The sequence below is a fragment of the Symphalangus syndactylus genome, chromosome 5 (genome assembly GCF_028878055.3).
Source record: "Symphalangus syndactylus isolate Jambi chromosome 5, NHGRI_mSymSyn1-v2.1_pri, whole genome shotgun sequence".
Classification (NCBI taxonomy): Eukaryota; Metazoa; Chordata; class Mammalia; order Primates; family Hylobatidae; genus Symphalangus; species Symphalangus syndactylus.
Genome location: NC_072427.2, coordinates 148318706 through 148343794, shown reverse-complemented (window position 1 = coordinate 148343794; position 25089 = coordinate 148318706). Strand labels below are relative to the sequence as shown.

General features: G+C 46.8%; 1 protein-coding gene across 33 annotated transcripts; it reads right to left on the bottom strand.

Moving 5' to 3' along the window:
- Positions 1–954: 954 nt before the first annotated feature.
- On the bottom strand, positions 955–25038 carry ZNF384 (zinc finger protein 384). Of its 33 annotated transcripts, none has more exons than XM_055280891.2 (12): positions 24839–25038; positions 23638–23697; positions 13984–14054; positions 13475–13712; positions 13192–13239; positions 12656–12989; positions 11688–11780; positions 7413–7637; positions 6547–6729; positions 4949–5027; positions 3240–3398; positions 955–2332 (listed from the first exon to the last, which is right to left on the bottom strand). In XM_055280891.2, exons 3-12 carry the CDS (start codon positions 14047–14049, stop codon positions 1934–1936), a joined length of 1824 nt encoding a protein of 607 aa, XP_055136866.2. In that variant the 5' UTR covers positions 14050–14054; positions 23638–23697; positions 24839–25038; the 3' UTR covers positions 955–1933. The 33 variants fall into 33 exon arrangements, with proteins under 33 accessions (XP_055136866.2, XP_063495858.1, XP_055136868.2 ...); XM_063639788.1 differs by having other exon boundaries at positions 24570–24846; XM_055280893.2 differs by lacking the exon at positions 24839–25038 and adding an exon at positions 23924–24380.
- Positions 25039–25089: the final 51 nt, after the last annotated feature.

The window sequence follows — 25089 nt, the reverse complement described above, 5'->3', positions numbered from 1 at the left end:
TGTTGGCCAGGCTGGTCTTGAACTCCTGACCTCAAGTGGTCTGCCTGCCTTGCCCTCCCAAAATGCTGGGATTACAGGTGTGAGCCACTGCACCAAGGCTTAAAGCAAGTTTCTTAATTCTCAAAAAAGGTATCTTCAGAGTTACCTAGTCCAATCCCTTCACTAACAGTTGAAGAAGCACCCTGGCCAACACTGGTTGATGGTAGGCAAAGGGCTGAAGTCCAGGTTTCATGACCACATTCTGCTCCACAGTACTACAGCTCTCCTGCATAAATCAATCTTGCATCCCTTAACCACTTATGATTCCACAAGGTAATAAGCATACATATGTATACACATTGCCAACTGCAAACCCGTTCCACAGACTCAGGCAGGAGTGTAGGTCCTTTCAAGAGGCTTCCATTTTTCTTCCATAGGGAGCTTAGCTGTTTTGTTAACACATAACCAAAGCCTTGCTCTCACATATTTAGGCAATGAAATCCCCATGACAGAATGTGTATGTAGAAGTCCTCATAAACCAGGATTTCACTGGAGACATCATGAAACTGTACCCTTCCATGACTGGAGAATTGCACGAATGAGGCATCACCACACAAGCACTTGCTCATCACACACACTCTGGTATAAATCCTCAGTACTGTTCTTGGACATCTCCCCAAATACCTTTTCCGCATGCTCGCTCACATCAGTAGCTCCACTGCCTCTGATCCTTTTACATGAATTTATTTCTATACAATGTTCTAAAAACACCCCTTGGTTTGTACATAAGTTTTTTTCTTTTTTTCATTTTTAAATTGCTTTATAACAACTGGTTTCCTGATTTTTTTTTTTTTTAAATTTCCTTTCCTCTGAAATCTGCCATGATTAAAAAAAAAAAAAAGACGAAAAATGCTGTGGCTAGAGGACAGGGGTGGAGAGAGGGAAAAAAAAGGACAAAAATAAACATCAAATATGAAAATTCTGAGATAATGCATTTATAAACACATAAATGGTTACAACAAAGATGGCCGTGATGAGTGGGTATAATATATTTATATATATATATTTATATATAAATCCGTGTCCGGCATCTGACCGTGGCACCTAGGGAGCTAAGTCCAGTCCCTGTGTTTGCCTTGAACTCTCCCTTCTCCGCAACACCCCTGTTTCGGAGTTTCACAGATAACACAAAGCCTCCCACAGCTCCTTGGCGGGTGGGTTGGGGAGACTGAGAGTATAGGGTCTTTGTAGGCAGAGGAGAGAGGCTCCAAGGAAATCCGTAAAACCATAACCCACACTTCTCAGCCACCTGTGACCAACTTGGGAATTTCTGGCCCCTTGGGGACCACATCTCAGCCCTCGCCCCCTTCAAATAAAAGGAGGTCTAGCCCCAACCCCAAATCTCCTTCTACCAGCAGTCAATAGGAAGTGAAATGAGACGATGTAGGGGAAGAAATGGCTCTCAGGGACTCAGGCATTTGGGAAACCTCTGTTCTTTTGCAGGCAAGAATAGAACAAGAGGCTGGTTGCATCTGGGGCTCCCTCTTCTCTGTTATCTGGGAGGGCCAGCCTCTAGTCTTACATCAGCCCAAACTTTGAGGATAAGGAGGGTAAGGATAGGGTAAGTGACCACACTGGACAAGTTTCTATGAGGTCATAGCAAATCCTTCCCTTGAGCACCAACCCCCAATTTTACAAGCTTTGCTTGGGAGGGGAGGCTGCTGGATGACACCATCAGCTCAGTATTCCTTTGCAATCAGGAGGGCTGATGTTCCTTTTGAAGAAGAGTTCAGAAAAAGGATGGTATCCTGTGAAGGAAAGCTGTGACTGAGGCCCAAGGAGATGGAGCCAAGGCCTGTCAAGGAAGAAAAGGACTTTTCCCACCAAGAGGAGTTGGAGAAAGAAGAAACCAGGACTACTTCTTCCTCTTCCCAGTGGGTGGCAGCACGGATCTCTAAGAGCTGGCCAGGTGCTCCACCTGGATGGTGCTGGTGGTGACAGTGAGGCAGATGTCCTTATGATGTTCCGCCGTCTTATAGGGGGTCAGGTCAAAGGAACACTGGGGTGGAGGGTTGGGATTGCTGTCCCCACCACCCCCACCCTGGGGGGCTGCCCCAGGAGACTGGAAGTGTGGTGGTGGCTGTTGCTGCTGCTGCTGTTGCTGCTGTGATGCCTGGGAGGCTTGGGCCTGGGCCTGGGCTTGAGCCTGAGCCTGAGCCTGAGCCTGGGCTTGAGCTTGAGCCTGGGCCTGAGCCTGGGCCTGGGCCACTGCTGCCGCCGCTGCTGCTGCCTGCACTTGTTGCTGAAGATCAGGAGGGTTGTGTTTGCGCATATGTTTCATAAGGTATGTTTCCTGAGGGAGATGGTAAAAAGAAGTTGAGGGATAAAGAGGAAGGAAAAGAGATTACTTGTAACTAGCACCCCAGGCTCTGATTCTGCTGTAAGCAGAGTAAGCTTTACACTGGTTTTCTGGAGCCAAGACTGAGCAAAACTCAAGTAGCACTTTCAGTGGCTCACTACTGAGAAAAAAAAAAAGGGGAACCTTGAGAAGTCACTGAACATTCAACTGGCAAAGGAATGAGCTGCTATTTTTTTTGAAAGACCCCTGAATGAAACAACTTTACAACCTTTTCTGGAGTCTCATGGAAAATATCTAACTGGGCCAGGTGTGGTGGCTCACACCTGTAATCCCAGCACTTTGGGAGGCTGAGGCAGGTGGATCACTTGAGGTCAGGAGTTTGAGACCAGCCTGGGCAACATGGTGAAACCCTGTCTCTACTAAAAATACAAGAAGTTGCTGGGCATGGCGACATGCACCTGTAATCCCAGCTACTTGGGAGGCTGAGGCAGGAGAATCGCTTGAACCCAGGAGGTGGAGGTTGCAGTGAGCCGAGATCACACCACTGCACTCCAGCCTGGGTGACAGGGTGAGACTCTGTCTCAAAAAAAACAAAAGAAAAAAGAAAATGCCTAACTGAAATCTGGCTCCCCTCAAAATTTCAAGTGGCTTTATTTTGCCTTATGTTTAAGTAAAATGAAGAATTACGGCTTATCGATCTCTACAGGATTAGGGGATCAGGCATCCCCTAAATTCCTCAGCTATGGGTCTAATTAATTTCTGAATATTCACCTGTTCTGCTAAGTTGGAGCTAGGGAGGCAGGGTATTCGCTGCAACAGATCTCTACCCAGAAAATGGGGTGAAGTGGACTGTACTCTTAGAGGACTATGAGGAAGCAAAGAGAAGAAACGGAGCACTCACTGATGTGTATGCCCGACTGCAGATAGTGCAGGTGTACACCTTGGCATGCTTCACTGTGTGCGTAGACAGGTGCACCTCTAGTGAGGCTGCATCCGTGTATGCCCGATGACAGTTGTGGCACTTGAAGGGTTTATCTTTGTTGTGTTGCCGTCTGTGGGACTGAGAAAATTGGGAGAAACCAGAATGAATACATTGTACTCTTCCCTCCTGCCCCCTTGACCTTGATGGAAAGCAAAAAGGTAGATGTCAGGCCTCCCAGCTTCTCTCTCCATCTGAAGAAAGTAGAAATTGTTTCAAATGAAACTTGAGAAGCTACAGGCTAAGGGTGGAAGCATACCTCATGTAGCACATACCAGGATCCCAAGACAGCTTATGCCCGTCTCACCAGTCCAGTGGTTCTTCAAGTGAGGCATGGGAATCTTTAGGGAACACTAAGACCTTCGCAGGGGGCCCACAGGGTCAAAACTTTTTTTTTTTTTTAGGTGGAGTCTCACTCTGTTGCTCAGGTTGGAGTGTAGTGGCACAATCTCGGCTCATTGCAACCTCCGCTTCCCGGGTTCAAGCGATTCTCCTGCCTCAGCCTGCAAGTAGCTGGGACTACATGCACATGCCACCAGGCCTGGCTAATTTTTTTTGTATTTTTAGTAGAGACGAGGTTTCATCGTGTTGGCCAGGCTTGTCTCGAACTCCTGAGCTCAGGTGATCTGCCCGCCTCAGCCTCCCAAAGTGCTGAGATTACAGGTGTGAGCCACCGCGCCCAGCCAAATCTTTTCAAAATAATAAAACAATGTTTGCCTTTGTCTCTCTTGAACCCGGGAAGTGGAAGTTGCAGTAAGCTGAAATCACACCACTGCACTCCAGCCTAGGTGACACAACGAGCCTCTGTCTCATACACACATGCGCGCGCACACACACACACACACAAAGACGAAAAACCTAACTGAAATCTTGTTCCCCTCAAAATTTCAAGTGGTTTCATTGTGCCTTATGTTTTACATGTAACCTTTACAGAGGTTACATGATGTGTGATAACACAATAGGCCAGATACAGCAGATCTGAGAATCTACTCATCTTCTAGCTTAAGACATTAAAGACCCCTGTGCCAGGTGCAGTGACTCATGCCTGCAATCCCAGCACTTTGGGGAGGCTAAGGCGGGAGGATGGCCTGTGTCCAGGAGTTCGAGACCAGCCTAGGCAAGATAGCAAGACCCCATCTCTACAAAAATTAAAAAAACAGCCAGGTGTGGTGGTGCATGCCTATAATCCCAGCTACTTGGGAGGCTGAGGTGGGAGGATCACTTGAGAACGGGAGGCGGAGGCTGCAGTGGGCCATGGTCACACCACTGCACTCAGCCTGGGTGACAGAGCAAGGTCCTGTCCCAAAAATAAAAAATAGACACCTGCAAAAATGTATAATAATGCCATTCTTCTCACTCAGTTGCTTTTGGAGGGTCTTGGAATATGCTATTTATGTTAACACACAATGGGTTTTTGTTCTTTCTAAACAGATTACTATTATAAATATTTTTCAGGTTTTTCAGTTTTACAACGTCTATGTAGATAGCTCTTACCCACATAAACAAAAACTCTTTGGGTCCCTCAGTAATTTTTGAGTGTAAAGGAGTCCTGAAAACATTTGAGAACCACTACTATTCAAATGGCCCCAAGTCTCAGACTCAAGGTCTTGTGTGGAGGGTGGAACATTTACCTGCAGATTGGAGAGTTGTGTGAAGGCTTTCTCACAGCCTGGGTGTGCACATTTGTATGGTCTATCACCAGTGTGGATTCTGCACAGGATAAGAGAAGAAAGGGAAAGAATGTCAGCAAGGCTATTTAGGAACTGGCTCAACAAATCTTCTCTGGGCCAATCCTGCTCTCCTAAGGAGGCACATCAGATGGGCCTCCAAGAGGCACCAGCCTTCCTCTCTGATGTGGATCAGGTACTGATGCTTTGCTTCTGGTCAATGCCTGCATCACTCAGCTCAAGCTGAGGCTCCTCTCTGCTGGGGGAGGAGAGACTGAGGACTTGGTACCCAACGGACAGGCAGCCCACAATTTGGCATACAAGTCAGCTCCTACAGTAACTGTCCTAACGAACATTCAAGAACATAACATAAACACAATGGCAAGGAAAAAGAAAAGCACAACGCATCTTCCTTGGCCCCACCTTATAGCCAGAAACAGTCCCCTCAGCCTTGAGCATCACTTCCAGAGAATGTTACGGTAACAAAGAAAAGCAGAGTTACAGATCGTGGAGAGTAGTAGTGATATTAACGGAAACTCATGAAAACTAAGTGCTTTTTGCAGCCCAGCCCCCTAATGGCAGGAAATGCCTAGTTTAGTACCAATGTGACCTCTTTCCCCAACACCACAGGGCCCTCTGCTAAGATGAGCCAAGGACTTGAGGGTGCAGTGACACCCACTCCTCATCAGTGACCTTTCAGAACCTTATCTATGACTAGGTGCTTTTCTGGACCTCTGGTATAAAATCTCAAAAACATCACAGGACGTGTCTCTTATTTGTGAGGAAAGCCTGACTCCTCCTCTTCTCAAAGCAAGATGTCTGATCACTTTAAGGTGAGATCATCACATCCACAAGAAGCCGGGTGAGACGGTCTATGGCCTGTAAGTCTGGACTCCAGTTCAACTTGAGATAGCACCGAAGGAGATCATCACTTCTTCTAGTTGGCAGGTTCACTTCTTCCTAGTCACTCCAGATTCACGGGATAAACACTGGGCATCTTTATGAAGCATGAGCTTTTTCATTTTCTGTTTGCTGATTCTCTCTGAACATTTAGTACACGTTTTCTTTTGTCCTCTACTCTTGGCATCCCTCAGAGCTTTGCTTGTTGCTGTGGGTGTCACCAGGCTGGTGCCCAGCTAATGTCTGATTTTATTTCCTGTTCATAATTGGTGCCCCAAGGGCTAGAGGTATGGTCTTCTCCACTCAAATGCCTCTGTTTTGGCATCAAGGGGCAAATCTTCCAAGATGGGTACATGAGTATTTTCAGGGAGGAAAATTAGAGAAAAGTTGTTTCCACTCCAGGTACGTGTCTGTCTCCCATGGATCAGTGAATATCATATAGTCACTGCAGCTCCCTGACGTAGCTCTTGCCCCAGAGAAGCTCTGTGTCCACTTGAATCTCCAATGTTGTTTGGTCTTCCTTCTCCCAGATGCCAGCCAGGTCTCTCCTCCAGCCAGGTCTCTCCCCCGCCCCCCGCATGCGGGTTGTTGTGTGTGTCCGGGGCGGGGGTGGGGAGGGCATGCCAGCGGGGCGGGGTCAGTAGCCCGCCACTCTCCCTTACCGTGTGTGCTGCTGGAGGTGGGAGAGCTGGCGGAAGGCCTTCTGGCAGTAGGAACAGTTGTAGGGCTTGGCCCCCGAGTGGATACGGAGGTGCTGGGCCAGGTAGGAGGTGTTGGCGAAGGTCTTGGAGCAGTGCGGGCACTTGTGGGGCTTGATGGTCTCCGTGTGCATCTTGGAGTGGATCCTGCCGGAGAGGAGAGGAGGGAAGGGGGGAGGAGGAAGCAGTTCGACACCAGGGGCTCAGCTCTCTGCTGGGTGAAATGATGTTGCTTGACGGATGAGAGCACCCCCTTCCTCCCTCCTCCCAAAAACACTCCAGCCTGGATAGGCAAATGAAGAGGACACCCAGATCTAGGTTGTTGCTGATCGTAAGTCGGTGGCTAGAATGGCAGTGAGATGATGAAGAGCTGCAACCCATGGCTCCTGGTAACCTTAAAGTAGTCAATTTCATCAACCCTCCGCTTTTTCCTAAGGTTAACACACTCACCACAGATACCCTGCTTCCAAATAGTAATTTGAACAAAGACCAATACCGCCTGTTCCCCATGGACCTGACGTTGAATGCACACCTTGGCTCTGAACTGAAGCATATAGTAAAAGCGGGCCTGCTCTGCAGAAGATTTCCAAACACAGACACAGAGAGAAACCACAAAAATTGTTCCAGACTTTGGAAATGGAGACCACCATTTTCAAGGCCCCCCAAATAGCTAGGATATATAATTTCCACAGACAGTAATAGGAGGTTGAGGCTACCAATGGGCAAAGGTGAAAGGGAAAAAAAAATACATGTGGAGAGAGGAGTAGGTGCAGGCAACTTGGTCTTAGGGTTCACGGCCAGGTGGTGGGGTAAACCAAGAGCAGCCTTACCGGGTGTGCTGCTGAAGGTGGGAGAGCTGGCGGAAGGATTTCTCACAGAAGTTACAACTGTAGGGCTTAGCCCCTGAGTGTATACGGATGTGCTGGGCCAGGTAGGAGCTGTTGGCGAAGGTCTTGGAGCAATGTGGGCACTTGTGGGGCTTGGTCTCGGTGTGTGACTTGGAGTGGATCTGCATCTCCGACTTGGAGTAGAATGTCAGTGAGCACATCCGGCACCTGAGCCAAGTGAGGGCAATGGTTAGAACCCATCCCATCAAGAAGGTGTGGCTGAACCCTCCCCTCTACTTCCAATAGATGCCCACCTATATGAGCTCTCTCCTACTCCAACTTGAGAGTAGAGCTCTATGTATTCATCTTTATGGCCTAAGCTTCTAACATGGTGCCCAGCACATTATAAATATTCAATAAATGTTTGCAGAATGACTGGACTGCCTCGATGTGCAAAAATGTATTTCAACCAGATAAAACAGAAAAACAGTATGAACTCTGGGCAGATGCGAATTCCAGTGGGCCAGGAATATCAGTTAACTTGTTTGCCTTCTGCCTACAGCTTGATTTCAAACATTTAAGGAATTCCTTTCTCTAATGTTCGTATGTGTGAAGTACATGCCTCTGTATTCCTCAAGACCCCTAGATGATAATGAGGAACAACTAACTAGATCCTCTCCTGTCTCCGCAGATAATTTTCTTCCCTCAGATTTTCCCCTACTTCCTTTTTGGCAGCGATTCCTAGAGGGACGGGGGTGAGGAAGTACCAGAATTATTTGGAGGGGCTTTTGCAAACCATGTATGTCTGCTCTCCACCCTCTTATCTGATGTTGTATCCATCATCTACCCACCCCTTGCCCACAGCCCCTTGATAATCAAGTGAAAACCACTTTTGCAATGACCAACATAGCTGCTAGGGGAAGGTGCCATCCCTCAAGCATTTGGGAGAAAAATGTTTACAAAACACCTATCTTCCACGCTAAACCTTTCCTCTTCCCTAGCACACAGAGCCAGTGTCAGCACTCTAGGTTGACATCAGTAGCACCTGATCGTACTTTCACTCATCCCAAGTTGGTAATCCTTTCCACTCTGGTACTGTCCACCAAATACCAATAAGGAGGCCTCTGAGCAAGTTAAGCCACAACTATTCAGACTTTACTGAGTAAAAGCTATCTTTCATTTTCGTAAACAATTCACCAGTGTAAAATGGGAGCTAGTAGAAAAGGCAATGGCCTGGAAGCCAGGCAATTAGCACAAGTCCCTCTTCTTTGGGTTCTCCCTAACTTATCTCCTTAAGACACGCTTCAAGGCCGGGCGCGGTGGCTCACGCCTGTAATCCCAGCACTTTGGGAGGCCGAGGCAGGTGGATCATGAGGTCAGGAGATCGAGACCATCCTGGCTAACACGATGAAACCCCGTCTCTACCAAAAATACAAAAAATTAGCTGGGCGTGGTGGCGGGCGCCTGTAGTCCCAGCTACCCCGAGAGGCTGAGGCAGGAGAATGGCGTGAACCCGGGAGGCGGAGCTTGCAGTGAGCCGAGATCGCGCCACTGCACTCTAGCCTGGTGACACAGCAAGACTCCGTCTCAAAAAAAAAAAAAAAAAAAAAAAAAAAAAAGACACGCTTCAGATGGTGTGGGATGATGATTTCTGCACTTTTTTCATCTCAGGAGAATGTTTTAGTTACCAGCTTATTGATCCCTGGCGGTTGTCTGAGATGTCCAGTCATTGCAGGAGAGAGGGGGAGACTCTGTTTATAGTGAGCATAATCCAAAGGACACAGCCAGTGGGAATCGGGATGCCTGGGTTCTACTCAGGGTTCAGTTACAAACTTGCTCATTAATAGACCTCAATTTTCTGGTCTGTAAAATGGAGAGATAAATTTTTGCCCCCAGAAGGGCCAGCAAACGCCTAGGACAGTCAAAGGTAAGCCAAGTGTTCTCCAGTAATAAAACTGCATTCATCTTAAGCCTTAGTGCTGATGTACGAGCTCATGCTAGTAAATATTTCATTAAGACTGAGGTTAGAAGCTGGACACATTGTCACTTGAAGGGCAACTGTACTAAAGTTGCAAACTAATTTCCCTTGATGCTACAATTTCTCAGACAGGTAGAACATATTTATTTTAACCCAAATAAAATCTCGTCAATTTGTGTGTGAGGGTGTTCAATACACAATTCTGCCCTTAACATTAAGGTTAATTTTAAAAAATAATAATAACCCACTTAGTCAAAGTTTCCAATAAGAGGACTTGCAAAACTTTAATTCATTTATAATGTGCTGGCAAGGGAATGAGCAATCTCAGAAAACACTAGGTATAATAACGATGATGACCACAATGATAATAGTTGCCATTTGTTGTTATGTCTGACAGGGCCAGGCACTAGGTTAGACACTTCAGACACATTGTTTCTACTCCTCACAACCTGGCAAGTCTTATCCATGTTTTACAGAAGGGAACACAAAGACTCAGAAAGTAAGGAATTTGCCAAAGGGCAGTTACTCACTACAAAGCCATGATGCCAGCCTACTTTAAGATTCCTAACACCAGAGGTATTCAAGCAGAGGTTGGAATCATCTGCCAGGAAGGGACTGACCAAGGAGATCATCAAAATATTTCCAACTTGAAAATTCTATGAAGTCAAATAAGAGAATCCTCTAATGCAAGGTACTGGGTGGTTGGAAAGAAATTTAGTTTTGTAGAGTTGTGGCAGTCAGCAGGGGATAGAAAAGCCAGCATCCATATCACGGGGTGCCTTCCTCCAGGGGCACCATTCACATCCAACACAATGCGAATGGGTTCCCTTGGAAGCACGCAATGCAATGGCCTTGATTATAATGATTACAATGGCCACTTTGAATTATCATCCATTTTTCCTAAAATGTTCAAAACAATTTCAAATATTCTGACTTTGCCTCAAAACATTTCTACAAGACAGATGAAGGCATGGCTGATCTTCCCATTTTACATATGGGAACAAAGAGTGGGAGATATGTTGACTTGCCCAGAGTAACAGAACCCAACTGCCCCAATACCCAGTCCAATGCTACTGACCACTGAAGAGGGTATGGCTGACCCACACATGCATCAAAACAGAAATTCACTGTGATAAAAAGATTTCTTTTGCCGGGCACAGTGGCTCACACCTGTAATCCCAGCACTCTGGGAGGCCAAGGCAGGCAGATCACCTGAGGTCAGGAGTTCGAGACCAGCCTGGCCAACGTAGTGAAACCCTGTCTCTACTAAAAATACAAAAGAATTAGCTGGGCGTGGTGGCGCACCTGTAGTCCCAGCTACTCGGGAGGCTGAGGCATGAGAATCGCTTGAACCTGGGTGGCGGAAGTTAGAGTGAGTTGAGATTGTGCCACTGCACTCCAGCCTGGGCGACAGAGCGAGACTCCATCTCAAAAAAAAAAAAAAAAAAAAATTCTTTGGAGTGTCAAGAGTTCTGAGTTTCTGAAGAAATTCTGTTTACCTAGGATACAATAAGTCTCCCTTCAATTTCAAAGTTCTTTGTAGTCACCTGGGTGGATGGTCATTCAGGAATTCCAAAAATACTGAATGTGTGAAAAGCCCTATGAGGCTTTCTTCCAACTGTATATTCACATTTCTTTTAACATATACAGTTTGGAAAGTCCAGAGATAGCTTTCATGTGGGTCACAGTGAAGCAAGGGCAGAATGAGAGGACCCTGATCCATTAGAAGGGCTCTACAGGGTGTTAAAGGATCCTTCCACTACTTCTACAAATTGTGTATAGATGTAACTCCATGTCACAATGGCCTCACTTTAAACGAACACATAAGAATCCAGATTTCTATACGATAATTTAAGAGATTTTAATTTTATGAACTGATATATAAGAGAATGCCTTTAAATGAATCAAACTTGTCAGGTACCTTTATAATATGATATGATGGAAACATTTTCCAGGAACACTTTTATTGTATAAAGTGGGGTACACCTGTAATAATAAAGCTGCAGTGAACTTTTGGATTATGAGCTGGAATTCTGCAGTGCTCAATTCTGCATAGCAACACTCCTCTCATTTTCACTTATAAAGAGCGGTTTAAACACTCTGTAGGCTACTCTCCACGGCAGAACTATATAACACAAATAAAAATAAATGCTAAATAACTATTTCTTAACTTTCTTTTGAAGTTCCCAACATTTCAAATCTTATCTGATATATACTCCCAACAAATGGGAGGCATAAACAGAATTATCCCCATTTTACAGATGAGGAAACTGAGGCCCAGAGAGGGGAAAAGGACTTGCCCAGGGTCACACAGCAAATTCGTGGTGGAGCCGGGAACTGAATCCATGAGCCCAAGGCTCTGTCCATTTCCTGTGCCGCAGTTCCCTTCGCTCCTAAAATGGGAACAACATTGCCCATCTGGGTACACTAAGGAACTAAGGACAGACCCAGACTCCCAGCCATGCACATCTGCCCCTGTCTATATTAAAGCTGTGACAGTAGTTATCCCACTCTATACAGTGCTACCAAACTCCCCAAACCCACTAGGGCACGTGACAGTTCTCAAAGGGATTAAAAGATGTTCAACTTTCGAAGGGCAGGGAGTTTACTTATGTAATTATTTTTGTAGAGTATCACATGCAAATATGCATATAATGCTTTTTGGTAAAGGGGAACTTACAGGAAGTGGAGAATCAAAATGACTTTCATAAATTAGAAAGTGAGCAAAGTCATTCTTTAAGTATATATTCCAAAGGGGGAGGCATCCTATTCCTCCTACCTTCTTCTTATGAAGGCCCCTCCCATCATCCCAACCATGCAGGGTAAGGCAGGCTCAGTGTTCAAACATGACCCGACCCAGGAACTGGTGGATGGCACATAGGTTAGGTGCTTACCAGAAAGGTTTCTTAGAAAAATAGGAATGGAACATGTAGAAAGCAAAAAGGAGCTGCAGCCAAGAGTCTCAAACCCAGCATAAAGCCTTATTACAAGAGAGAAATTCTACTTTGTTACTAAAAAATAAGTCAGTGTTAACGATCCCCAAAACCAGGGTTAAAAAAAGGAAAGGGTGAAATGGGTCTCTGCATCCTAACAAGATGCTAGCAGCTCTGCCTCCTATCCTATGATGGGACACCTGACATGCAAGTGGCTCAGAGCTGGGAAGCTGTCAGAATGTAGCGCCTGACTGGGGCAGAACACAATGAGGGTAGAGGGAGAATCACCAAGCCAGGGATCCTCACCCCATCCTGCCCCTGGCTCTGAGTCTTACCTGTAGGTCTTGCCGTCTTTCTGATGGTCATCATCATCCTCAGGGGAGAGGACATAAGGGTCATTCATCTCGGGCAGCCCTGATTCCAGCATCCGCTTCTTCTTCCGGCCCCGGGGTGGCTTAGGAGCCACACTGCCACCTCCACCACCACCTCCACCTCCTTCCTCGGTTAGGGTCGATGCTACCTTCTTGGAGAGGTCAGGGACAACCTGCAGGGCTTGTGAGCCAGGGGGAAGAGCTGAGACAATCATGGGAGCCGAAATGGGGAAGGTCTGAGCTGATGATGCTGTGGTCACAAGAGAGCCTGAGGGGGACGTGATTACCAAACCCGGACCTAGGATTGGGAGAAAAAGGAGATGGCGTCATGTTGTTCAGTCCTGATCCTAATCCTATTTCATTTCCCCCAGATCACTGTATAATTAACCCCTCACCCCCCCGCCGACCCAACCCAGAGTACACAGGAAATCCCAAACCCTGTAGAAAAATAATGGTCTCCTAACCCTTGTCCCCACCCCCCTGGTAACAGTGAGATTTACCCCTTGATTGACTCCCTTCTCTTCTCCACCTCTGAGAACAGGAGACTCCTTGATTCAGAGAAGGAAAGAATGTCACCTCCTCAAAGGCAGGGACCGCATCTTCTACTTCTTTGTATCCCCCACAATGCCTAGCACATTGCTAGGCACACAGTAGGCACTTAATAAAAATTTGATTGAATAATCAAACACATATCCCACTCCCCATGTCCTTGGAGCCCTCCAGCCTGGGGTACTGATCATGGAAGATCAACACCTCAGATTGGAGAAGAGCAGAGTTGCTCACCAGCAGTCATCAGTCCTGTAGACGGCACAGGGACCACTGTGATATTCTGGGTAACGGACGCTTGGCTGTGTGGGGTCAGCTGGTCTGACTTGGACTCTGTGTCCATACTGATGCCTGAGGGCAGGGACACTGAGGCAGGCACTGTCAACAAGGTGGGGTAGTGAGGTGGAGCCAGACCACAGCCCTTCTCTGGCAACAGTTGATCCTTCATCTTGTTGATGAACATTGTGTTCTCAATCTAAGAGAAAAGGAAGGGGAAGGGAGCACCCTCTTCAGCCTGAGAGGCTGATTCTGCTTGCTCGTGAGCACACTTCAGTGTCTGTCCTCCTTAGGGATCAGGGATGAGCACTTCATACCTCTGGCCTTCTACAGAGAAGCCAAGGCAGAAACACTAGATAATTCTCAGGGGTGGGGGACCCAGTAAAACAGCATGTGGTGTACTTTCAGTCTCCACAGTAACAGAACTTACTACTGAGAGTTGGAGAGAGCAAGAAAGCAACACTACTTACCTGACCTGAGACTGTGGGGATAGAAGGCCAGAAGTACGGGTTAGAATTGAAGTGAGATTCTTCCATTCTACCTGAAGAAAAAATGAGAGAACACATCACACTCAGGAATTACTCTGAAAAAGCTAAGCAATGGAGAAGGGGAACTGAAGAGTTCCTGGTCTCCTCTGGCACCTGATCACATGGCTGGGGACTGGCAGTCAAGACCTTAGTGTCTAGTCCCTCGGTCAGAGCCCCTTGTCACTGTATCCCCATCCAACAGAGGCTATCCTACTTAATGACTGTGAAAGAACTTACACGTATCACATTTACTCACACAATGTTATTCATGCCCCCTAAAGAAAAACTGGTATTACTTTCTTTTGCTGGCAAAAAGAAACTGAGGTCACGAGAGGGGAGATGACGTAGCTAAGGTCACAAAAAACAAATCACTGACTGACTTGAAAACCGCCAGGTACCAGTACCTATCATGATTCCTCTTTCTCTTATTCTTCAAAACTATATTCCTTGAAATAAAAATTTTATTTTTTTTCTGTTTTTGAGACAAGGTCTTACTCTGTCACCCAGGCTACACTGTAGTGGCACAATCATAGCTCACTGTAGCCTCAATCTTCCAGGCTCAGCCTCCCAGGGAGCTGGGACTACAGGCCGTGTGCCACTATGCTAGACTAATTTCATTTTTCTTTTTTTTTTTTCAAGTAGAGACAGGGTTTTTCCATGTTGCCCAGGCTGGTCTTGAACTCCTAGGCTCAAGGGATCAGCCCACCTTGGTCTCCCAAAGTGCTGGGATTACAGGCGTGAACCACCGTGCCCAGCCAATAAAAATTTCAAGAGTTCCAACCAATATGTCTACAGTTCTGTGTAGTTTGAGAAGGTTCCAGGCCAGAACACAATACGACTACGAAAATTAAAAAATGAAGACTGGGCGTGGTGGTTCACACCTGTAATCCCAGCACTTTGGGAGGCTGAGGCAGGTGGATCATTTGACCTCAGAAGTTCAAGACCAGGCTGACCAACATGCTGAAACCCCATCTCTACTAAAAATACAAAATTAGCTGGGCATGGTGGCACATGCCTGTGATCCCAGCTATTTGGGAGGCTGAGGCAGGAGAATTGCTTGAACCGGGAGGCGGAGGTTTCAGTAAGCTGAGATTGCGCCACTGCACTCCAGCCTGGGGAACAAGAGGGAAATTCTGTCTCAAAAAAAAAAAAAAAAAAAAAAATCAGAATCAAAACATATTTTGAGTACCAACTACTACCTGAAGACCACACCCCACCAATCCCACCAAGGTCTAAGAACATCCATGGTGCTACATTGGGTACCACACATGCCGTGCTGAGCAGTGAGAATCAAGGCATTACTAGTTTTAAAAAGTGTTCTGGCACTAGTAGTATCCCAGGTTTCCAAAGGGATTCAGAATAGGCATAATAGTGGGCCAGAATACACACACAGTGCCAGACTCCTGCTTTGTATTTCTCAAAAACTGTGCTTCCAGCTGGGCATGGTAGCTCACGCCTGTAATCCTAGCACTTTGGGAGGTCAAGACAGGTGGATCCCCTGAGGTCAGGAGTTCGAGACCAGCCTGGCCAACATGGTGAAACCCCATCTCTACTAAAAGTACAAAAAATTAGCCAGGGCATGGTGGTGCGCGCCTGTAATCCCAGCTACTCGGGAGGCTGAGGCAAGAGAATTGCTTGAACCCAGGAGGCGAAGGTTGCAGTGAGCCAAGATTGCGCCATTGCCTGGGCAACAAGAGTGAAACGCCATCTCAAAAAAAAAAAAATCTTTCTGAGAAACAAGAAGAAAAGTAACCCCTCCGAATTATGCCAACAAATAACAGATGGGTACAGAACACAGGCATCCCACCACCCAGTTTCACATTCTGATCACTTCTAGCAAGGTTTAGTTGGCAGTATGTTGGTCAAGAGTAGCTTCCCAAAATCCTGGACCAGCAAAGATAGAGCCCCACAAAAGGCAAATAAGAGAGTGTGAGACTGGTGAAATGGGGAAATGAGAAACAAAAAAAATACATAAATAAACAGCATTACCAGGCTGCTACTCTGAGCAAAGCACAACCAAGGTTCAGGTGGGGAAGACCCGTGACAGGAAAGTTAGACCCACTGAGGATACACTGGAGGCAAACACTAAGATACTGAGAGCTAAAGGGTAGGCTGGGCACAGAACTCAGTTTTAAGTACTAAGGAAACAGGGAAGGATCTTCAACAAAGGCGCTGAAGCTGAAAATCACTCTAACATAACACTGTTCCTTATCCTTTTATAGAAAACATCACTTTTTTTGTTCTATTAAACAGCACCCCCAGTTTTCATAAAACCTATAAAGAGAAAAACTGAATTTCAGCCTTTTTTAAAAGTAGCAAGGGTGGAATGTACCAAATCTGTGACTACAACAGCTTCATATAAATAGGCTCACTATTAAATGACCAAAGATCAAGTATACATCAATTCTGTTTTCTGAGTTATAAAACACAATAAAACTAATCAGTCTCTGATACAGGTACTAACTTGGTCCTTCCAGCCACAGCTTTACAAAGGGGTCTTATGGCTGGGTGTGGTGGCTTATGCTTGTAATCTCAACACTTTGAGAGGCCTAGGTAGGAGGATCACTTGAGGTCTGGAGTTTGAGACCAGGCTGAGCAATATATTTGAGACCATATCTCTAAAACAAAATTGAAAAAAGAAAAAAAAAAAAGAGGCGAGTGTGGTCGTGCATACCCATAATCCTAGGTATTTGGAAGGCTGAGGTGGGAAAACTGCTTGAGCCCAGGAGTTCAAGACTGCAGTGAGCTATGAACACACTACTGGGCCGGGCGCGGTGGCTCACGCTTGTAATCCCAGCACTTTGGGAGGCCGAGGCGGGCGGATCACGAGGTCAGGAGATCGAGACCACGGTGAAACCCCGTCTCTACTAAAAATACAAAAAATTAGCCGGGCGTGGTGGCGGGCGCCTGTAGTCCCAGCTACTCGGAGAGGCTGAGGCAGGAGAATGCCGTGAACCCGGGAGGCGGAGCTTGCAGTGAGCCGAGATTGCGCCACTGCACTCCAGCCTGGGCGACAGAGCGAGACTCCGTCTCAAAAAAAAAAAAAAAAAAACACACTACTGTACTCCAACCTGGGTAACAGAGCAAGACACCATCTCCAAAAAAAAAAAAAAAAACAAAAACAAAAACAAACATGCAAGTTGTTGTGGCTCACGGGGCTGTAATCCCAGCGCTTTGGGAGGCTGAGGTGGACAGATTGCGTCAGTCCACCAGCACAGGCAACATGGTGAAACCCCATCTCTACAAAACATACAAACATTAGCCAGGCATGGTGGCAGGTGCATGTAATCCCAGCTACTTGGGAGGTTAAGGCAGTAGAATCATTTAAGCCCAAGAGGCAGAAGCTGCAGTCAGTAGAGACTGCATTCCAGCCTGGGTAACAGAGAGAAACCCTGTCTCAAAAACAAACAAAAAACAAAACGAAGCAAAGATGGGAGTCTCACGTTCTCTTCAGGCAACAGAATCAAGATACAATCAGATCACAGTTTAAGAGAATTCAATCTTGGCAAACTTTTTGGGAAGGAGCAATCACATCTTTTACATCTGTATCTTATAAATATCCCCAACATATGACTTTATCATCAAAGACACAATTACATATTTACTGAATTGAACAACGGTACACTACCTACATAGAGATTTTGCATACAATGCTAGGGCTTCCAGTCTTAATCCACAATCCCTGTCTAACCTTCTAGTGGAAAGAAATGAAACAGACAAGAGATAAGAGTGGTGATAAATGGTGGGAATTAAGTAGAGAATCAGGATGGAGAGAATGGGTGCGGTGGCTCACGCCTGTAATTCCAGCACTTTGGGAGGCTGAGGCAGGTGGATCACTTGAGGTCAGGACTTCGAGACCAGACTGGTCAACATGGTGAAACCTCATCTCTACTAAAAATACAAAAATTAGCCAGGCATGGTGGCACATGCCTGTAATCTCAGCTACTCAGGAGGCTGAGGCAGGAGAATTGCTTGAACCCAGGAGGCAGAGGTTGCAGTGAGCCGAGATCTAACCACTGCACTGCAGCCTGGGCAACAGAGCAAGACTCTGTCTCAAAAAAAAAAAAAAAAAAAAAAGATTAAAAATAATAATTAGGAGGGAGAATAAACGAAAGAAAGGGCCAATGTATAATTTTCCCCAAAGAATCAAGGAAGTTGGCTGGCTGTGGTGGCTCATGCCTGTAATCCTAACACTTTGGGAGGGCGAGGTCGGTGGGTCACTTGAGCTCAAGAGTTCAAGATCAGCCTGGCCAACACGGCAAAACCCCATCTCTAATAAAAATACAAAAATTAGCAAGGTGTGGCCGGGCGCGGTGGCTCACGCTTGTAATCCCAGCACTTTGGGAGGCCGAGGCGGGCGGATCACGAGGTCAGGAGATCGAGACCACGGTGAAACCCCGTCTCTACTAAAAATACAAAAAATTAGCCGGGCGTGGTGGCGGGCGCCTGTAGTCCCAGCTACTCGGAGAGGCTGAGGCAGGAGAATGGCGTGAACCCGGGAGGTGGAGCTTGCAGTGAGCTGAGATCGCGCCACTGCACTCCAGCCTGGGTGCCTGGGTGACAGAGCAAGACTCCGTCTCAAAAAAAAAAAAAAAAATTAGCAAGGTGTGGTGGCACACACCTGTAGTCCCAGCTACTTGGGAGGCTGAGGCAGGAGAATCACCTGAGTGCAGTAAGTCAAGATTGCACCACCACAGTCTAGCCTGGGTGGCAGAGCAAGACCCTGTCTCAAAAAAAAAAAAAAAAAAAAAGAATCAAGGAAGGAGATGCACTATGGATGTGAAAACGTAGGAAGGAGGAGGCTGAGCACGGTGGCTCATGCCTGTAATCCCAGCACTTTAGGAGGCCAAGGCGGGTGGATCACGAGGTCAGGAGTTCAAGACCAGTCTGGCCAACAAGGTGAAACCTCGTCTCTACTGAAAGTACAAATATTAGCCAGGCATGGTGGTGCACGCCTGTAGTCCCAGCTACTCAGGAGGCTGAGAAAGGAGAATCACCTGAACCTGGAAGGTGGAGGTTGCAGTGCGCCAAGATCACACCACTGCACTTGAGCCTGGGCAACAGAGCGAGAATCCGTCTCAAAAAAAAAAAAAAAAAGTGGTGGACAATATCCCCACTATCATTATCATTAAAACTTATTAAAGACTTACTGTGTTCAAGGTAATCTAAGCACTTTACAACTACCACATCATTTAGTCCCTGCAACAATGAGGTAGGTACTGTAATTCCCATTTGAAACGAGGAAACTGGAGGCACGGAGTCCAACAGTAAATAGCAAAGCAGGAATGTGAATCCAGGCACCAAAAAGCAAGTTAAGGAAAGGGGTTCTACAAGGAACCAAAACCATATAACTGTAGTACACACTTTCTGATGTTATGGCTTGATCCAGGAAATAAAATTTAGAATATTTCCGGGAATGAACTATGTATTTTCCGGCTAGTTCTCAAAAAATGTTTTCAAAATTGAAGTTTCTGATAACAGCAAAATGACATGCAGTTCAAGGTCATATTCCTTATTCTGTGAAACCTCACGTAGCTACTAAGATAACTTACTTTAGGATGACAGAGCCTGAATAAAGAGGCCGGACTTTACAAAGGAAAATAAATAAAAAGCCCCTCCACTTACTTGGATGCCTAGTTTATTGCTCTGCTGTGGTTCTTAAGAGAACCACAGCTGGTCCAAGGACAAGACAAGACAATACATGTGCATTACCAGCTTCCGATAAATAGGTCAGCCCAAAAGAGAACTGCTCATCCAACTAGAAGCAATCTTTACCAGCAAAATGACACCTGAGAAATGCTATGCCACTGTGCTACTGATGAGGCTGACTCAATCTCTGTACTCCTGAAATGAGATCAATGGAGAGTTAAGAATCAAAACTACTGCTAGAATACAATGTAAATGGCGCCCCCTAGAGTTGTGTAAAAGCGCATTCTGGTGCCAGATCACTCAAATATCTGCTTACTGTCTGTTTTACCGCTTACTCTATCTTTCGTGGAGGAAATTTCTCCAAATCATCCCAACATTCAATCAGGCACATATCAACATTCTCATCACCCAAAGCAGCCCACTGATGTTACACAGAAAACTCATGTCTACACAGACAGTGCCAATTTTAATGATTATGCCAATATATTTAAAGAAAGTATTTTGGGAGGCCAAAGTAAGAGAATCACTTGAGCCCAGGAATTCAAGAACAGTCTGGGCAAAATAAGGAGACCCTGTATCTACAAAAAATTAAAACGTCTCCACAAAAAATTAAAACAGTAGCCAGGCATGGTGGCTCACACCTGTAGTCCCAGTTACTTGGGAGGCTGAGGCGGGAGGATCGCTTGAGCCCAGGAGGTCGAGACTGTAGTCAGCCATTATCACGCCACTGCACTCCAGTCTGGCCAAAAGAGTGAGACCCTGTCTCAAAAAGAAAAAAGAAAAAAGGAAAAAAAGAAAAAGAAAAAGAAAGAGAAAGAAAAGAAAAAACAAAAGAGAAGGAAAGATATAATTTGGTGGAAAGAAAAATGCTGGCAGGCTGAAAATCTGGGTTCTCATATCAACTTTACTATTGCACCAAACCTCAACCGTTCTGTTAATAAGAAGTGAGGTTTGCCGGGCGCGGTGGCTCACGCTTGTAATCCTAGCACTTTGGGAGGCCGAGGCGGGCGGATCACGAGGTCAGGGGATCGAGACCACAGTGAAACCCCGTCTCTACTAAAAATACAAAAAATTAGCCGGGCGTGGTGGCGGGCGCCTGTAGTCCCAGCTACTTGGAGAGGCTGAGGCAGGAGAATGGCGTGAACCCAGGAGGCGGAGCTTGCAGTGAGCCGAGATTGCGCCACTGCACTCCAGCCTGGGCGACAGAGCGAGACTCCGTCTCAAAAAAAAAAAAAAAAAAAAAAAAGAAGTGAGGTTTACTGCTGGGCGAGGTGGTTCACGCCTGTAATCCTAGCATTTTGAGAGGCCGAGGCAGGTGGACTGCCTGAGCTTAGGAGTTCAAGACCAGCCTGGGCAACATGGTGAAATCCCGTCTCTACTAAAATACAAAAAATTAGCCGGGCGTGGTGGCATGCGCCTGTAATCCCAACTACTCAGGAGGCTGAGACAGGAGAATTGCCTGAACCTGGGAGGTGGAGTGGAGGTTGCAGTGAGCGGAGATCACACCATTGCACTCCAGCCTGGGCGACAGAGCGAGACTCAGTCTCAAAAAAAAAAAAAAAAAAAGAAGGCAGGTTTACTATAATTAAGTTGGAGAGTAATTTTCTCTCAAGAGACACAAGGAACTACATATTCCTTCTCCAATCTCAAAAGAAATCTCAGAAGCCCTCAGGAGATAAAGAAGAAAGACACTATCAAGTATTAATAATAGTCATGAAACACGGTAGGACTTGAACTCTTGGACCAGAGCTTTGTCTATCTGACCACATCCTTCCATAATGCTACCAACCATCCAGGGATAAGGATGACATGGCCTCCAGCAGGTGTTTTTGGCAGATATGGTGAAGACCACCATCTCTTTCCCAGAACCCACTAATTGTTTTTTACTGTTGTTTTTTCAAATAAAGCGTGATTTTCTTTTCCCAAGAAAATAGCATTCCCTTAACACAACCAACCCTTAGAAAACCATGAAATACACTCATCAAGTTCAATAGCTAGAGAATGGCCTTGGGAATCAAGACTTCTGAATTCTTTTTTTTGAGGCGGAGTCTCATTTTGTTGCCCAGGCTGGAGTGTAGTGGCGCAATCTCAGCTCACTGCAACCTCCACCTCCTGGGTTCAAGCAATTCTTCTGCCTCAGCCTCCCAAGTAGCTGGGATTACAGGCGCTTGCCAACACACCTGGCTAATTTTTGTATTTCTAGTAGAGACGGGATTTTGCTATGTTGGCCAGGCTGGTCTCGAACTCTTGACCTCAGGTGATCCGCTCTCCTCAGCCTCCCAAAGTGCTGAGATTACAGGTGTAAGCCACCGCGCCCAGCCAAGACTTGTGAATTCTAATTCTAGGTCCTATATCAGTGGATGACTCTTAACTATTTAAGTGGATGAATTAACCATTTTACTAGGTTTCTATTAGGATGGAGAACGGAAGAGGATGAGGCCTGTATAATAAGTTTGTAAGGCATATGGTGATGGGATACAGGCAGCACAAAAAAGAGAAAGAATGAAATGCCCCAAGTGCTCCTGAAAGGAAGAGTTACAGAAATACTTCCACAAGATGAGGACTATTAGCGACAATTAGTGAAAATTACACAAGGACTACATAATTACAAAGGAACTACCCAAAAGTAACAAATCTATAGCCTCCAGTTTAGAAATCATCTACAAGTAGCATCGACAAGAAAAAGATGGAAAAAAACAATCAACTTGAATTCAACTACAGAAAGAACTTAGACACTATTGAGAAACCATTCCAAAGCACACAACTGCAGAAAGGTTACCTTAGCTCAAGACTTGAAATGAAGAAACACAGAGAAAGTTTTTTTTTTTCTCAATAAGGAAACAAAATTTCTTTCTCTCAGGGTCTAAAGACATTCAAGAAGGGCCATCCCAGTAGGATGTGTGTTTCCTGCCACTATCCATAAACTCTTCCAAGTATAAGTAACTCAGAACAAATGCACCCCAATATTACTGGGAAACATCATCACACCATACACAAACAGACTAAACAGGACTGCTACCACCACACAGCTGGCAACCTGGGCCAACAGCTTCTAGCCTGGGCACCACCGGACCACTTTACCCTGCAACCTGTGGGAGGGACAGCACGGTGGTTCTCCTTGCCCTGTCTGTTCCACTATAAATGATGGATCCGGGAAATGTGAGGCCAAAATAAATAAATAAGACTGGAGAAAAAGAGATATGTACCCAATATTTAATCAACTTGGCTCAGAAACCCACAGGGCATTTTATAAACCAACCTGGAACTGGTTTTTAAAAGATACCTCTGGGATCATAAGTTCTGAACTCAAACTCTTTAGGTCCACTCACTGTCATTTTCAGGCTACCCAAAACTCTTCCAGACCTACTTCTGGAGTCTACTCCATAGAGTTTTATCCACTTCACTCCAAACTACCCATGAAGCAGTTTTTTTTTTCCCTGAAAATTTCATCTTGCCACACCAAATTCAAACAACCCTGTGTCACAGATTCTAATCACTCCACAGACCCACTTCTAGCACTCCACTGGACTATTTGGGATAGGAACTCCATTCTATACTCAGCCCTGCTTGTTCCAGACACAGGAAAGCAATTCCATAAGGACTATATTGGCATTTAGGGTCTTTGTGTCCCAAAGCAGAATAAAAATTTCTCCTTTGGACACAAGGCAACACTATTCAGTGGCTTCACCTGAGCATTTCATATTTCATTCCTGACGATTAGTAGGAATGGAAAGTGATGGGGGATAGCGCCAACTTTTTACACAGAAACTTCCTGACCCTCAAGAGATAACAGAAAAAACTGATTTCTCTCCCACAACAATCTCAGCATTACAATTGCTATTACTTTAAGTATCCTATCACATTGTGAAACACACATACACGCCCCATTTGGTTGTGACCCTTTCTCCCCCAAAACCAGAAAAGCCATTAACCCAAAAATTATCTTACCCTCTCTCTCTCTTCCTCCTGCCGTCTTATTCCTTCTCCTTTCCAGGGCTCCTGAACTTTCTGTAAACAAATTGTCTAGGTTACAGGGGCCAGGCAGGGTGCAGCCACCAGAGGACTGTGGAGAACCTCAGGAATTATTTGTCAGCAGTCAGTCTGGAAGGCAGGCAGACCCCCCAACCAGCAATCCAAAGACGGGTGGATATAATAACAGGAGTCTAGTGCCACCCTCTACGTGGATACGAGGGAAGTAAATCCAATTCCCAGAAACTAAGACGAACTCTATCACCAGCGTTTGGGTTCCACTCCTAGGCTCAGAGACTGGTCCTTGCTCTTTCCCAGGCCACAGGTAACCAGGGGTCAGAGAACAGAAGAGATGGAGAAGGAGGAGGGTCTCTGCCCCTGAGGAGTGGCTTCAGAAGGCAAAGCTGAGGGCTGGGGGATGCACAAGCCCTTGTGTCAGGCACAGTGCCAGTTCAGGCCCAGCCACTTCCTCTAGCCTTCCCCCTACTTCTTCGAGGACTTCGCCCCCTGCCTACCCAAGGCCTTGTGCCAAGAAGTACCTCCCTCAGCCTGCACCGTGGTCTATCTACTGGAGACCCCAGCTGTCCCCTCAAAACCTTCGCTCCCCTGAGACAGTTCCTGGGAGCCTTCTCCTGATGTCGTCCCCTATCCCTTTCTCAAAGACCCTTCCTTGGGACGTCCCTCCTTCCCCTCCAGGGAGCTGAACTCTGCCACCCACCAGACAGGCACCCGCCCCCTAAACCCCCCCCATTCCTCCCCATCGCCCGCTCCTCCACAACCACTTCCGGTTCCGGGACGGACACACACACAGTCACATCGTGGACCCCCCCTTCCTTGCCTGCCCAAGGAAAAGGGGAGGGGGGAGGAGCAGGGAGCTTGGCGCGCGCCGGCTGTACCGGCGCGAGACTCACCGGGCGGCGACGGCTGCGGCGGCGCCAGAGCCTGAGCCAGAGCGCCGGAGGGGCGGCGTTTGCTGGGAAAGGAGGGAGCCGAGTGGGGTGGGAGGACCAGGAAGGGGCGAGGGAGGGGAGAAAGCGCGAGGCGCAGCGCGCGGGCACGCACTGCTGGCGCGAGACAGACCCACACACTCACACGCACGGAACGCGCGCGAGACACCCGCAGGGCGGGGGCGCGAGGCAGTGGGTGGCCCCCCTCCCTGCCGCCCTCCCCTTGCACTCACCCGGAAGTGGTGCTGCAGCTCGTGCTCCCGCGAACCCCAGTTCCTCCACGCCCCCCTCCCTCCCCCCAACAGAGAAGAGCTCTGCGGAGAGAAGGCGGGAGCGCCGGAAACGAAAAGGGGGGAGGGAGGGAAATAGCAATGTAGGGGGGGCGCTAATGGAGAAAGAGGGGCGTGCAAAAGCCGAGTCACTTCCGGGAGTGGCTGGAACACATCCGGCGCCACTAGCGCTACGAGATATTCAGGGCAGAAGT